The sequence below is a fragment of the Aquila chrysaetos genome, chromosome 6 (genome assembly GCF_900496995.4).
Source record: "Aquila chrysaetos chrysaetos chromosome 6, bAquChr1.4, whole genome shotgun sequence".
Classification (NCBI taxonomy): Eukaryota; Metazoa; Chordata; class Aves; order Accipitriformes; family Accipitridae; genus Aquila; species Aquila chrysaetos.
The window spans coordinates 11,585,780-11,599,330 of NC_044009.1; the positions used below are offsets into that span (position 1 = coordinate 11,585,780).

General features: G+C 49.6%; 1 protein-coding gene across 3 annotated transcripts in view; it reads right to left on the reverse strand.

Annotated features, from left to right (window-relative positions):
- Positions 1–408: 408 nt before the first annotated feature.
- Positions 409–13,551, reverse strand: part of SH3BP4 (SH3 domain binding protein 4) — a 39,184-nt gene continuing 26,041 nt past the window's right edge. For all 3 annotated transcript variants that reach the window (XM_030018240.1, XM_030018242.2, XM_030018241.1), the window contains exons 3-5: positions 10,908–13,270; positions 3,248–3,436; positions 409–3,000 (exon numbers count right to left, since the gene is read on the reverse strand). In XM_030018240.1, coding sequence (XP_029874100.1) covers positions 2,776–3,000; positions 3,248–3,436; positions 10,908–13,270 — 2,777 coding nt within the window. In that variant the 3' untranslated portion in view covers positions 409–2,775. The remainder of the gene's footprint in view (positions 3,001–3,247; positions 3,437–10,907; positions 13,271–13,551) is intronic.

Consider the following 13,551-nt stretch of genomic DNA (forward strand, 5'->3'; position numbering starts at 1 on the left):
CGGCTTGAAATCTGAACTCCATTCATATCAGGAACACTGCAACTGCCTTGGCTAAATACAAGGACGTTTTCTCCATTCAGAAAACAACCAGAAAAACACCTCCACGCCAGAACAAATCCTGCAACCAAAGCTTTCCCCGCTTCAGAAAGTTTCTTACCTAGTACTTGAACATAAGCAGCAGCTTGGGAGGCCAGATGGTTTCCAGCGACCTTACCCCAGAGAGGGCAGGATGGAAAGGCACTGGGAAGGAGAATCAGATTCAGATCGGCCCCAGGGGACTGCTGGCTCTAGGTGTGGAAATGTGCTGTGAGGAACATGCTGTTGGCATGGTGGAAAACCTACTAAATTAATCCCACGCATCAAAGCTGCTTTGAGATGAAGAGACAACAGTAGATGTCTACTCGGGAGTACTGGAATAGTAACAGCTTTAATTGGAGTATTTTTTTTTTTCCAAAAATTTTTTTCTTTAAAAAAGGAAAAAAAAAAAGGAACATTAAAAGGTAAGTACAATAACCAGTTACTGCACAAAGGGTGGTAATGCAGAGCCCAGACAGAAGTTTTGGAGAAGGCCTTGATGTTTAGCAGGCAGAAGGCATCCAAGGGACATACACCCAGTCCCAGCATGTGAGGAGGGACTAGATTTCAGACCGAGGACAGGGACAAATTTATGCAGCGGTCACCCCACGGGCCTCAAAATGCGCCGGCTGTGCTCCCACGGGTCTCAGAGTGCACACCATCCGAGCTGAGCACAGCATGGTTTAGGCTGCTGCTGAAATGTTAAGCTGGGTATATGGAGTACCTGAGGTAGTTAGAAAAACCAAGGTGGGGGGGTTTAAAAAAAACCAAAACGAACTGAAATAATTCAGGGACATCCCTGAAACACAGGAGGCTCCAACTCCTGCCCTCGCCTGCTGCTGACACCCTCAGGGGTCCCCAGCACAGGCGTTCTGCAGAGCTCCGGACCTTGCCAGGAGAATGGTGAAAGCCAAGATATGGGTAAAACCTCAGGAGAAAGCTGTCCCTTTGCCTGCACGCACCCTCCTGCAGGAGGTATTCCCTACTGCAATGGGGATTTTTGCTCGTGCATGGAAAAATGTGCTCTTAGGGTGCCTTAGGGAAAGAGAAAGGGGATGGGTAGTGGGCTTGGCTGCTGACAGACCCTCTCTCTGTGCTATGTTAAGTTGCATAGGAAACTCCTTAAAGCCCCTGAGGAGAAATTTAAGGTGCTATTTACTTCTTGTGGGGTCCATCGAGAGTGATCATTTCTGGGGACGTGATTTTGGGAAGAGGAAAGGAGACCATTCCCTCCTGAGGCCGCTGTGCTGGCACGATCCACTGGATGCCTTTCCCATTCTTTCTCTCTTTTTTTTTTTTATTAACCTGAAAGAAAATTATCCTTTAAAAACTAACCTTTCTGTGGTAGCAGCGTTTCACTATAAAGAGACTTTGCACTTAAAATAATTGTTCTGTGCAAAAATAAAAAATATTTCCCTCCCATGTAAAATATTTGAAAGCTGGGGAGCGGGAAGAGGAGGGGAGGTCATTCAAAAGCCTCGGCTATAAAACGAACGGGGGAAAATGTCCGGGCACTCTGTGCCACAAATATTTAGCTCGTTGGCACCAGGTTTATAGCAAAGACTATTTACAAGTTAAACTGGACTTTAGGAGCCTTGAAGAGCCCCACTTGAAGCCCTCTGAAAACAACGGCAATGAGCATTAAGTCACGAAGCACATCTGGAACATCTCCAGTGAGCTCGGATTTCAAATTAGGAGAAACATCTTCTCTTTTCCTTCTTTTTTTTTTTTGTTTCTGTGTGTAAAGGGATATATGGATGGCAACAATTCTATCCCCTTTTCTGGCCTCTTCTCCAAAGCAGGAGCATCTGGAGAGTTTGCTGCCATGGCAGGGCGAGCCACTCTCACCATCCGCCTGGTCTACCTCCTAAGGAGGTCTCTGGTGAACCCCAAACCTCCAGCTTCTTCCAGAGATGTCCTGCAGCACCCGGGTGGGATAAAGCGCAAGGGGCAGCAGCCGCTTCTCCTGGTTAAAAACAGTACCCATGCATCTGCAAACAGGCGATGAGCATCTCCCTGTCCACAAATGAGAAAATGCATGTTTGCAGAGACATGAAAATAAAACAAAAAACAACCAAACGGGTCACAGGGCCTGTTAAAAAAAAAAAAAAGCAAGCTCCTTTTTGGTGTAAGATGCTTGTTGGGCTGAGGACATCCCGAGTTCATAGGGTGCTTTACAGTCATGTCTGGGAGTCTGCCAAAGCCTGACAGTGGGGGAGGGCATTTACTGTGCTTCTTCTTAAAATACATATTTACATTACTCACGTTCATCTCAAAAATGATAATTTAAAAGCAGTTTCTACAACATAAAAAACAACCACAGCTTCCCCCCAAAGTGGTTACAACCTTTACTGCTTGTTACAAAAATTAGACTTTTATTTGCAAATGCCTAAAAAATGTGATCTCTTTTGTGATCCCTCCCCACTCCCTTGCCCCCTTTAAAGTTTTTTTAGTAAGAAATAGTTTAACCGGTATGAATGCTGTAGGAAAAGCCATTCCCCTCTGGATGCCTTCCCATCAAGGAGGGATGTCTCCTGCTGATTTCTAGTCCCAGTGGAGAACTTGCAAACTTTGGCCTCTTAAAACCTGGGGAGAGCAACCTCCACTTCTTTTTGAAGTCAACTGCTTAAAAAAAAAGGGAAAAAAGCACAGAAAAAAACCCCAGCAAACGAGAAGTGGACAAAAATGTTGCTGCAGGAGCTAGATTGCAAAATCCTCATGGTCTTGTGGGCTGAAGGCAGCTGCCCGCAACATGTCCAAGGAGTTGACGAGGATCAGGGTGCCGGTGAGATGCTTCCAGCGTTTGGTGATGGGGTTCTTCATCTTGTCCAGCCCGGTGTGCAGCTCCTGGATCACATCACGGTAGCTGTCGCCCATCTGGCTGCTCCAGGTGAGAAGGAAATCGTACGCTGGCTTCCACATGGCCTGCAGTGATGGGGCAGAGGGGCGAGGAGATCAGAGCTGAGCGAGGCTGGGTGGCCAGCGAGCAAGCGATGCCATCCCCAACACACCCCCATCCCAGAACAAGCACATTCCTGAGAAAAAAACACCCCCAAATTACCCCAGCACACCCAAATCCCTTTTATCCCCCCAAGGTGCTCCAGAAGAATGTGCTCTGGAGGTATCTGCAACCCTAGGGGACCCATGGAGACCAAGACCCATCCGTTCTCACCTCGCTGTCCACTGTCCCTGTCTTGTCCCGGTGCGGGGCCTCGTAGGCATCCATCTGCTGCTTGGAGACTTTGGCGAGCTTCTCCGCAAGCTCCCTCCAGCGCTGGGCCACCTCCACGGCCGTGGTCAGCAGCACAAAATCCTGGATGAGCCGGACAACCAGCCCCTGGCAGTCCATTTTCAGCAGGGCCTGAAGGACAGTGGTGAAAACCAAACAAGTCAAGGCAGGCAGTAGATGGCAGGTGACCCATGGGACCATGCAGGGAAGTCCATCGAGAAGCCACCCCCAAAATCCTCCCACCCCCTTTCTAGCAACAGCCGGTGAAATTAGGCCACCAGGCTCAACAGACGAGTAATCCCATTAATTGAACCAAGCGCCCTACCCCTTTTCAATGAGGCTTGCAGCCTGGGCTGGCCAACGCAACCTTATTTTCAGGCAACCCCTCAAGATGTTCAGGCACCACCATAAGCAGTTTAAAGCATCCCAGGGGCTGAGAAGAACAGATGCCTTTAATCAAGGTAACTAATCCAGCATGGTCCATGAGCCTGAGGCTCCCCGAGCCTGGAGGAGCACCATCTTTCAGCATGGGTGGGTGTGCAGGCACGGGCCAGCCAGTACGTTTTGGGATAGGACTTGGACATCAGCCTCGGGAGGAGATGGGCTGGGGTGAGACCCAGGCGAAGGGCCAGCTGACAGCACTACAGGACCATCGCTCGGCTTGGGATGTTGTTGCTCGTCTCACTGCCCCTCTGTCTTCCCGTGCCAGTTCAGAAACCTCCTCCTTCTGTGTCATTTATTGACCTAAAAGCTGAGATTTTCTGCAAATGGTTTTGAAGAAGTGGGGAAGAGGAATTGCAGCAGTCAAGAGTTTTCTAGCTAGCAATAACTTAGCCAGGAAAAAAATGACAGGGCAGGGTTAGCTCCTATCTTTAGGTACCAAATCACACTAACATCCGCTCAAAGTGGAAAGCAAGTTGTAAAAGGGGAAAACCCACAGTGCAGCCCATGAAAGGAAGGGTTTAAGTAGCAACTATCAGAGGACAGGATCTGACAGACAGAATCAACAACCCACTCACCAGGGCTCCCCCATCCTCTGCCAGAGCCCATGGACTGCAACAACCTCAGCAGCAACCCCCGTCCCTGGGCAAATCCCACCCTGAACCTCAAGTGGTTACAGAAAGGTGTTTTACATTACGAAATGGGCATCCCCTTTTTAAAACATGGAAATCAAGCAAACAGACCCCAGACCCTGCCTTGGGCAATAATTTGCCAAGTACCCTCTCTTTTTCCTATGGCCAGATCCGGAGCTGTGGCACCAGCGGACTCAGGACGGTGGCTCCAGGACAGGTGAACACCAAGGGGTGGTGTTCACTTCAGTAGAGGCAAACCACAGCTCAGGGATGCAGGGACAGCCCCCTCGAAGGATGCTGAACAGCAGCAAGCACCCAAGGAACCATGCTGGCACGTGTCCCCATCGGAAACATCACCCACACTTTCACAGCAGCACAGGGCTGGTTATTACAGAAACCATGGATGTGGTGGTCCCCATGCAGCCAGAATCCTCCTGCTTTCTGCCACCGTGGGTCTTGACATCGTCTCCTGGCACGGAGGGTCTAGGCAAACCCCAGCTGTTTTGGCTCTGGGGCAGAAGAAGGGTTAAAATCTCGCATAGGCGGATTCACAGGCACAGTTGGGGGAAGATGGGAACATCTGAAACCACTCCAGCAATTTGCAAAGCAAATGCATGTTGATTTTTCCCTTATCTGTTTCCAGCTTAAAGCTGGGCTCAATCTAATTACAGCTGCAGACCCACATTTGTTTGCTCCTCCAAAGTGCTTACACTGGTTTCCTGTACTAGGAGAGAAGTCATAAACCCTCTTCTTAAGGAAGCAAGGAAAATACATTCAAAAGAGCATTAATTTTTTTTTAAAAAGGGCATTAAGAAGCATTTAGATCTCACACCTGTGCTGTAACCACCTCCCCTCCAGCAATGCTACCTTACCACCCAGCCTCCAGATTAATCACCCTCTCCTCTGCAGGCGGGGATTCGGATGGTCCTAATGAAGAGCAGATCTAGCATCCTCAAACCTGCCTTTCCAGGCAGCTTGGATCACCCGCATGCAAACCCCAGAACAACCTGGTATTTAGCAAAGCAGGCTAGATGAGTCGCTCTCATCTCTTGCCAGAGGCCGAGCAGGTCTGAAGCAGTGGAGGAGGCCACCTGGAGCAAAATGTGCTGCAGGGGTTAAGAAGGATAGAGCTGCAGGAGACAGATTCTCCTGTTCCTTCTGCTGCTCGAAGTAAACAAGAAAACAGCATCAGGTAAAGCAGCTGGGAGGCCATGTAATTCAGAACTGTATAATCACTCAAAGCACCAGCTTTGGAAGAGATGGATTGCTCCCTGCCACACAGAACGTTAACTCTGAAACCTACTGATGGCCACAGAACCACCTAGTTCCTGTGCTTTTACCCTGGTGATTTGAGCTGGGGAGGCTCAGCACACAAATTATGGGCTGGGGAAAATGCAGGAGGGTGGGCAGAGGTGATGGGAGATAGGGACAGCACGAAATCCAGGTGGGGATGTGGTGCAAGGAGGACACAGGGCCACTAAGGTCAGAGCCAAAGGGGGAATATTAGTGGTAAGAGCAACACACTTTTTTTAGCCTGGGCACAACTCGCTCCCTCTATCACAGAAATACATAAAACACAGGGCTCTCCTGGAAGCCCTGACTGCCTGGCTGGGATTAGCAGGGCTCACAACAGACTTAATCCTCCAGCAGGCGCTTTTGGGATTACACTACAATTTCTTTCCATCCTCCTCCTCCACCCTGGACAAGCCTCCCTGGATAGCTGGGTACACCCGCTGCATCTCTGTCCCTCAGTACCCAGCCGTGCTCCCTGCTGAGGCGTGACGTGGGCTGTGCCTCGCCGGTGACCTCCAAAGCATTTATTAACCTCGGAGCAGAGCGAACTCCAAGCCTGCTCCACCAGACTAGCACACAGCAAAGGAGATGGTTTGATATTCAAATCCCAGTTCAAAGAGGCACAGAAGCGCCTCTACTTAAAAGGCATCCAAGGGAGGCTGAATTTGCATCCCGGCTCTGAAATGCAGAATCCCATTTCCCATCCTCTAATGATGGAAACCAGCATCTGGAAGAAAGCAAGCCAAGCCAGAAGACAGAGGCAACCCCAAAGACCACCTGCAGATGTGTGGCAAACCCCTGCCCATGCCCATCACTGCGACCTTCACGGTTCACTCCCGACTCTGCGAGCCTCCAGCCCTGCTCGCTCCCCCATGCACAAATAGGCAGCTTCCCCACAGTCCATCCAGTCCTGACCCTCACGTGCTCTGGAGCGGAAAGCATCGCCGAGTTCACATGTGCCCACCAAGCGTGGTGCAAGCTGTTATGGAAATGGACTTTTTAAATTAATAACTTTTTAAAAAAAATAGCATTTAAATTGGAAAGCACCCCAGGTGGTCCAAATGTTATCACGCATTAGTCACCCCCCTGAAACGTCGGTGGGGGAAGCGGAGATACGGTTACCCTAAGCAGTAATATTTAGCGTCCCATTAACTGCTGCAGGGATGCGTGCCAGGGCAGGGATGCGACCCGAGCGTGGCAGGCAGGCAATGTGCCTGGGGTGGCACCGTGCCACAGCTCCCCCCTGGGACCTCCTCAAACGTGGGGAGAAAGGTCCTGGGCTCCCAAGGGGCCAGCAAGACCCACAGGGTGAGAGGATGCTCGTGCACAGGCTCCTGTCTCCACCGTCCTCTCCAGGATACGGGTCAGGTTTTTGGCCAAAGGAGTCGCCTCTGCACGAGCGCTCCCCAAAACAACACTTGCTTTAGGCATTAAACAGCTTCTTTTGGCTGTCAGCACCCCCAAAATCATCAGTCACACACACTTAAAATACTGTGGTACACACTCACGATCTTAAATACTGATTTCTTTTTTTTACCTAACACAGGCACAGGTTCTGTGGGGCAATTTCCCTGAACATGGTGCCCGGCTGAGTCTCGGGGTGCTTAAGGCATCACTTCTGAAATGACACCAAGTGCCATCAGCCACACTCCCAGGTGGCTTGGAGAAAGTACCATCAATGCAACCGCAAGCGGCTTTTCGGGTTTGGGGTTTTTTTGGTTGGTTGGTTTTTTGCAAGAGCAAAATTGCATGGGAGCAAGAACACAGGGTCTGCAACTGCTGCACTGGGGATGGGAAGGCAGTAAAGATTTCCTGCCAGACCCAGAAAATAAAAGTGGGTTAGCTTATGCTGTCCACAGAGCAAGGAGCCTGACAACATGACAGCTGAAAGGTGTCGGGTGGCATTTCTACAGCTTTCTTGACAGGAGCACAGGGCAAGGCTTTCAGGTGTTGTGCATGAAAAGACCTTGCTGGAAGCCTGCAAGCAACTCTTTCTCCTTCTGTGCTGGAAGCAACTTGGCTATGCAAGGACAAGCCATGCCCTACAGAAAACATCCCCACCAGTTTCAGCAGGGTGCAGCGTGGTTCCTCAGAGGAACAATGTCCAGGATCTATATGTGTGGTGGGGATTTGTTCCCATGAAAGCAGAAGCGCAGGAGTTGGGCTCTCCGCTCTGGACCTAAATTCAGCACAGGGACTACCATTAGCCAGCAGATTGCTTCAGGATGGAGGAGCAAGAGGGGCCCAACATGAGCAACCTTGGGCTGGCATGCTCCAGGCGTGCCAGCGCAAGGTCCAAGTGATGGACACCCTGCTCTGCATGACATTAAGGACTGCTTGAGCCTACCAGCAGCTCTTTGGGATCTGCACACACCAGGGACAAACAGTATCTTTTGGTAGAAGAAAGGCAGCATGCAGATACCTGCAGTCAGAACAAATGGTAAAAAACAAAGGGGAAAAAAAAAAACCATCCCAACATCATCTTCTGTATGATCTGTAGAAGCACCCTGGAGAAGAAAAAGCTCATTGTTTCCACAACTCTCTGCTGACGTGCCCAATGGCATTCCCAGAAGACCCATGTTTTTCCCAACAGCAGCATCTGTTGGAAAGGATGATAAATGTGAGGCTCTATAAAAACACTATATCGAAAATCCAGAGAAAGAGAGAAATGCCGTGTCCCATGACAGGCCTAACCCCAGCTCCCGAGCACCAGGTAGTGCAGTCACTGCATGGCCAGGTACCGGTGGCCCAGCTGCAATGAGGTCTTCTTGCATCTGTGCGCAGGGTTTTTTAGTAAGAGCATCTGTGTGCTTTCAATGGGCAGAAAGGACGGAGGGGATAGGTAGGTTTCTTTCTGATGTGATGACTAACTTCTGAGCAACGTTCCCCCAGCTACCTTCACACACCACTGCTAGCACCAGATTTGAAAAATAACAATTAAATGCAGATTACTTATTAACTAGTCATTATGACCAGGCTTCTCCATGCTTGGCTGCTGGTACATGGCTCTGCCACTGCAATTTATGTATTCAACACTGAAGTCAGAAGCACTTACTGCTTCTCCCTTCACAGTCCCTTTGAGAGGAGACAACCAACTTTAAGATGAAACAGTCAGATCAGAGCTTAACCCAACCAGTTCTTCTTGCCAGCAGATGCCAGAAAGTGAGTCCATTTGTTACAAATGAAATCAGATTTAAACACAATAAAATACATTACTGCTCTGATGTCATCCCCCGAAACATCTATTTCTTAATTTTTTTTTTTTTTAAACCAGGCTCAATCTAATTTCTCCATAAGCTAAGGAGGATTTGACAGCAGCAAGGGGTTTAGAAGAAGCATCATCTTCCACCAGGAAGAGAGCTCATCCTTTATCGACAGGCTCAGACTCACAAAGAATAGGAAACAGAGCCAACGCTCAGGATTAGCCTCCATTCAAACAAGGAAAATAAAACCTGCTCTGGGACTTTGCACTCCAGGCATCCCTTGGGGAGCGGGATGTTTTCCTGCAGCTTACGGCTGTCCCCTTGAGTTAGTTGCTCCCTGAGTATCTGAAGAGCCTTATCTTTCCCTTTGTCTCCCCACTGAGGTCTGGCATAGATTTTCCATGACCTACAGACTGGCTGGGAATCCTGGAGACAAAGGGAATAGATAAAAGAAACACTTACAGGTTTGCAAATCAGTAAGGCAAACAGCACAAAGCCCTTGGAAGCATCCAACAAGAGGAGCACAGATTTCATCCCATCCTTCACCGAGGCTAATGATTAAAGGAGCAAACCCTCCCTACTTGGGGGAACCACGGGGCCAGACACCAGCCTTGGCTACCACGGTGGCACGGTGGGTATTTTCCCTTCCTGGATGGCCCCAGAAAGAAGAGAGACAATCATGTATGATGGCCAGAGGAATGGCTCAACAGCAGCAGCGTTGGTGCCTTGACCTGGCACCCGAAAGTCAAAGCTAAAACATTGCCCCATGGGCCACAAAGTGATAGCCAGGCACCAGGAACTCGCTGGACAATATTTCCATGAGTAACAAAGGGCTCTGTACTCTTCCTAACACCTTACACCCCTCGTATTCAATCCTCAAATTTCCCCCTTATTAAAGGGAGTTTGGGAAATGAAATACTTCATTTGGCTCCAGTCCTCTTTACCCAGGCTGCCTACTTGTTATTCCATTTTGCGTGCTGCTGCCTGCACCCATCATGGCCAAGCGAAGCTGTCGCTATTCCTTAATTTGATTGGCATTTTAAACCACATGATTCGCCATAACTCAGTTATCCTGCTTCTGCAGGAGAGCCTGTTAAGAGGCGAGAGCTGCAAAGCTCTTCCAGACATTTCATCCTGGATTTTCTTTGGCTCACTTCATATGAAACGCTAGAAATGATCATGAACATGATTTCTCGCAAAAGACTTCCAAACAGCATCCTAGAAATACTTGCGGGCAGCACTTCCCCAAATGCCTTTCAGGACAGAAGCAAGCCATGCATTTCAATTTACAAACACGATCCACAGTTGGACGTAGAGGTGCCCTTGGTTTAGCTGCCACTCAAAAAGAGACGGGGCAGACATAACCTGACACTATTATAGAGGAATTTGAGGTTGTTTCATGAAGGCAAAGGTATAGCATCATTCTTCACAGCAGCTGTAAAACCCTTCTCCAGTATGCTTTGACACACCTAGTGATGCAAAAGTATGTGACCTGAGATGTGGCTCACCAACCTCACTCCGTATAGGAAAAGCTTTTGTGTTTCTTGCCCTTTTTGCAGTTTTCCATCAGCATTGCCTTCAACGATGCACGCTTTGACACTGGGGTTGAGGAGACCAGCAGCTTTCAGGTAACTCCTAGAAGTGTACATCATCGAAGGCTCAAACATAAATACCCAGCAGCAGGGACCTGTCGAGTGCTATGAAAACACTGGACCAAAATCACCTTGATCTTGAAGGGCTTCAGATTAGATACCTTCCAAAGCAAGCCTGTTGGCTGCCCTCACACAACATGTATTTATGGTATTTCACTCAACTTGTCCCTCATTTATGGCCATGATCCCATTAAACTAGGAGCCCACCAACGCGTACAACCACAGGATTGAACTTCCACATGGCTGTGCTGAGCAGCCTGCAGAAGACCTTAAAGATGGACTTAATTTTCTACAGACTGAATCAGGAAACTTCCACCGCTCGTTCACCCTCATCACGCTGCACAGCAGGGAATTAAGACCCCTCGTCAGACCTCAGACTCACCGTCATGAGCTCCTTCTGGAAAGACTTCCTCTCCTTGTTCTCAGCGTTGTTGCAGTCTTCCTTCAGCTTCTCCAAGACGGAGGCCACTCGCTCCGGCTCGCTGTCCAACTCCGCTCGGCAGAAAAAAGTGAGCGGCAAGTTCAAGTACCCCAGCGCATCAGCGAAGGAGCGCCAGCTGCTGAGGTTCTCCATGAGCAGAGTCCTCACAGAGGCATAGATGTAGGTCAGGAACTTGCAGGGCCTCAGGATCTGCTCGAGCAACAGGCTGGTGGTGAGATCTGGCCCAGAGAAGTAGCTGGGCTTGACCTTCCCAACCACCAGCACGTTTTTGGTGTGCACAAGGCCTATTTTTCCCTGGTAGTAGCCAATATACCACTCCTTGGTCCACAGCTGCCCTTTTAACCTGATCTTCTCCTCACTGAGGAGGGCTATGACATCTCCTTTCTTGTACTCCAGCAAATAGTGGTTCTTGCTTTGCCTCACCACCGTCTTCAGCAGCTTGCCATACTTCAAGCTCAACACCGGCCGGTCCTGAAAAACTGGATACTTGGCGGTGGCAGCCAGAGGTGAAAGGATGATCTTTCCGACCTCGTTCTTCTTGAGGAACCGCCTCTGCCCCGTCGGTTTGATGGCACTTTTCGGAGGCGGCTGCGGCGTCTGGACACAGAATTGGGTCAAAATGGCATCCTTGTCATCTTTGACCTGTATCCTTAGCGTGAAGTCTGAGAGCTCATTGGGGTCGTGGGACGCAATGGGGAAGATAAGGCGGCTAACCTTGCCCAGCTTCATCTGAAAGCCCCGCACAATTTTGGCTTGCTCGCTAGCTTTCACCTCGTAGTTGGTCATGTTGGAGAACATGCAGAGCTTGAGGTCCTGAGGCCGGGAGAGAGCAAACTGATGCTTACCCCAGAGCTGGAGGGCGACAGGAGCTGGGCTGTGGGACTGTCTTGTGACCTCGTTCACCAGGAGAGTCTTGGGGGCACATTCGTGCCCAAACATGGCCACGACGGTTTTAAAGGACGGGTGAATGTGTTTTGGGCCATAGACGCCAACCGTGATCTTCTTGCTGATGTAATCCCAAACGGTGTAAGGGTAGAGGATGTTCTGCCCCTGGGCTACTGCCGCGATGTACATGCAAGGCTCCAGGTTCTCCAGCTGCACCTGGATCGTGTCCCCATATGAGTAGCTCAACTGCATCGGCGTGTATGGCCCCTCTTTCATGTCGCTCCGCAGACACTGCAGTCCTACCAAACTCTTGCTCATGATGTCATTCTTGACCTCTGCCGACACTTTCATCTCTAGAATGATGAAGGTTTTCACCTCCATATTGCTGAGTTTGATCTGCAGGACAGGGCTGATGGTGCTGCACTTGTCACTGTTCAGCTCCAGCGGTGGATCCAGCATCGCTTTCATGGAGATCTGCTGTGTTTCCCCAGGGCACACGTGGCCCTCTGGCACGTGGATGCTGATGTTGGTGTCTGGAAGCTGAACGGCTCCACCAGAGCTATCCAGCTTGCAGACAATGTTGGTCTCCACTGGTTGCGTCTGACCCCAGCCAGGATTTTGACCAAGCAAATCTAAGTCATGGCAAGACCGAGCCAGCTTCCTGTGGTTCAGCCACGCCGTCCTAAAATCTTCCCGGCTCTGGAACTGCTCAGGGGTGGGAGACTTCAAACCGCTGAAGAAACCCGATGATGCTGGAGCGTCTGACTTGGCCTGAAGAACGGACAGTTCAGACAGACTATAGGAGCGTTTACTTCTGAAGAATGGATTGTCCCTTTTCACAGGCTGTTCCAGATCCAGCCTGTTTGTGGATGGAAACTCATCAAAAATGTTGCCCAGGCTGCTATTAGCAGCCAAGCTGGAAACAGCTGAAGTAGGAGCCCCCGTGTCAAAAAGCAGCAAGTCAACGGCGACATTGGAGTTGGACTCTTTGTCCAAGCTGGGCACTGTTTGCAAATTCCCATTCAGAAATGGGTTTGTCTGGACTCCGTTCAAGAACGGGTTGTTATTGCAGGTTTTCACAGAGTTTCTTTTCACGTCAGTCCATTCTCCAAGCAGGTCTAACTCCTTGACCCCCTCGTCAGGGCTCTCCAGTAGATTGTCTATCATCCCGCTGTCCGTTAAGGAAGAGTTGCGGTAGTTTACTGGCTGTACGTAGGAGGAAGGGATGTAACCCATTTCTGTGGTGTTGTGAGCATACCACCACTCACCTCCCGACGTGTCTAAGACATAAAGGTGGTCCCCCTTGGAGAACTTCAAAGTGGTGAAATTAGTCGGACAGTAATCTTTGATTGCTATTACTTCCTTCGCATTTCCGAAGGACGTGGGATTGTCAACCAGCAAGGCACTAGGAGAAGGCACTGCAAAGCCAAGAAGAAAACAGCACTGTAAGCAATCCACAAGAGAGTCACAACTTATTTGCAAGCATTTATTTCAGGTCAGCAATCCATGCTACTTTAAGCAGTGAAGTAAGGTAGTCTTACAACCTCTCAAACCTGGAGGTATGTTTTTTTTCCCCTCTAAAATTCTTAAACAAAACTTCTCCCTCTGCTCCTTCTGATACATTCACATTCCTCTTCCCCAAAGGGTTCATGATCTAAAGGGATGGGCATTGATGCAGCTGGGAAGAGCAACCAGAGCC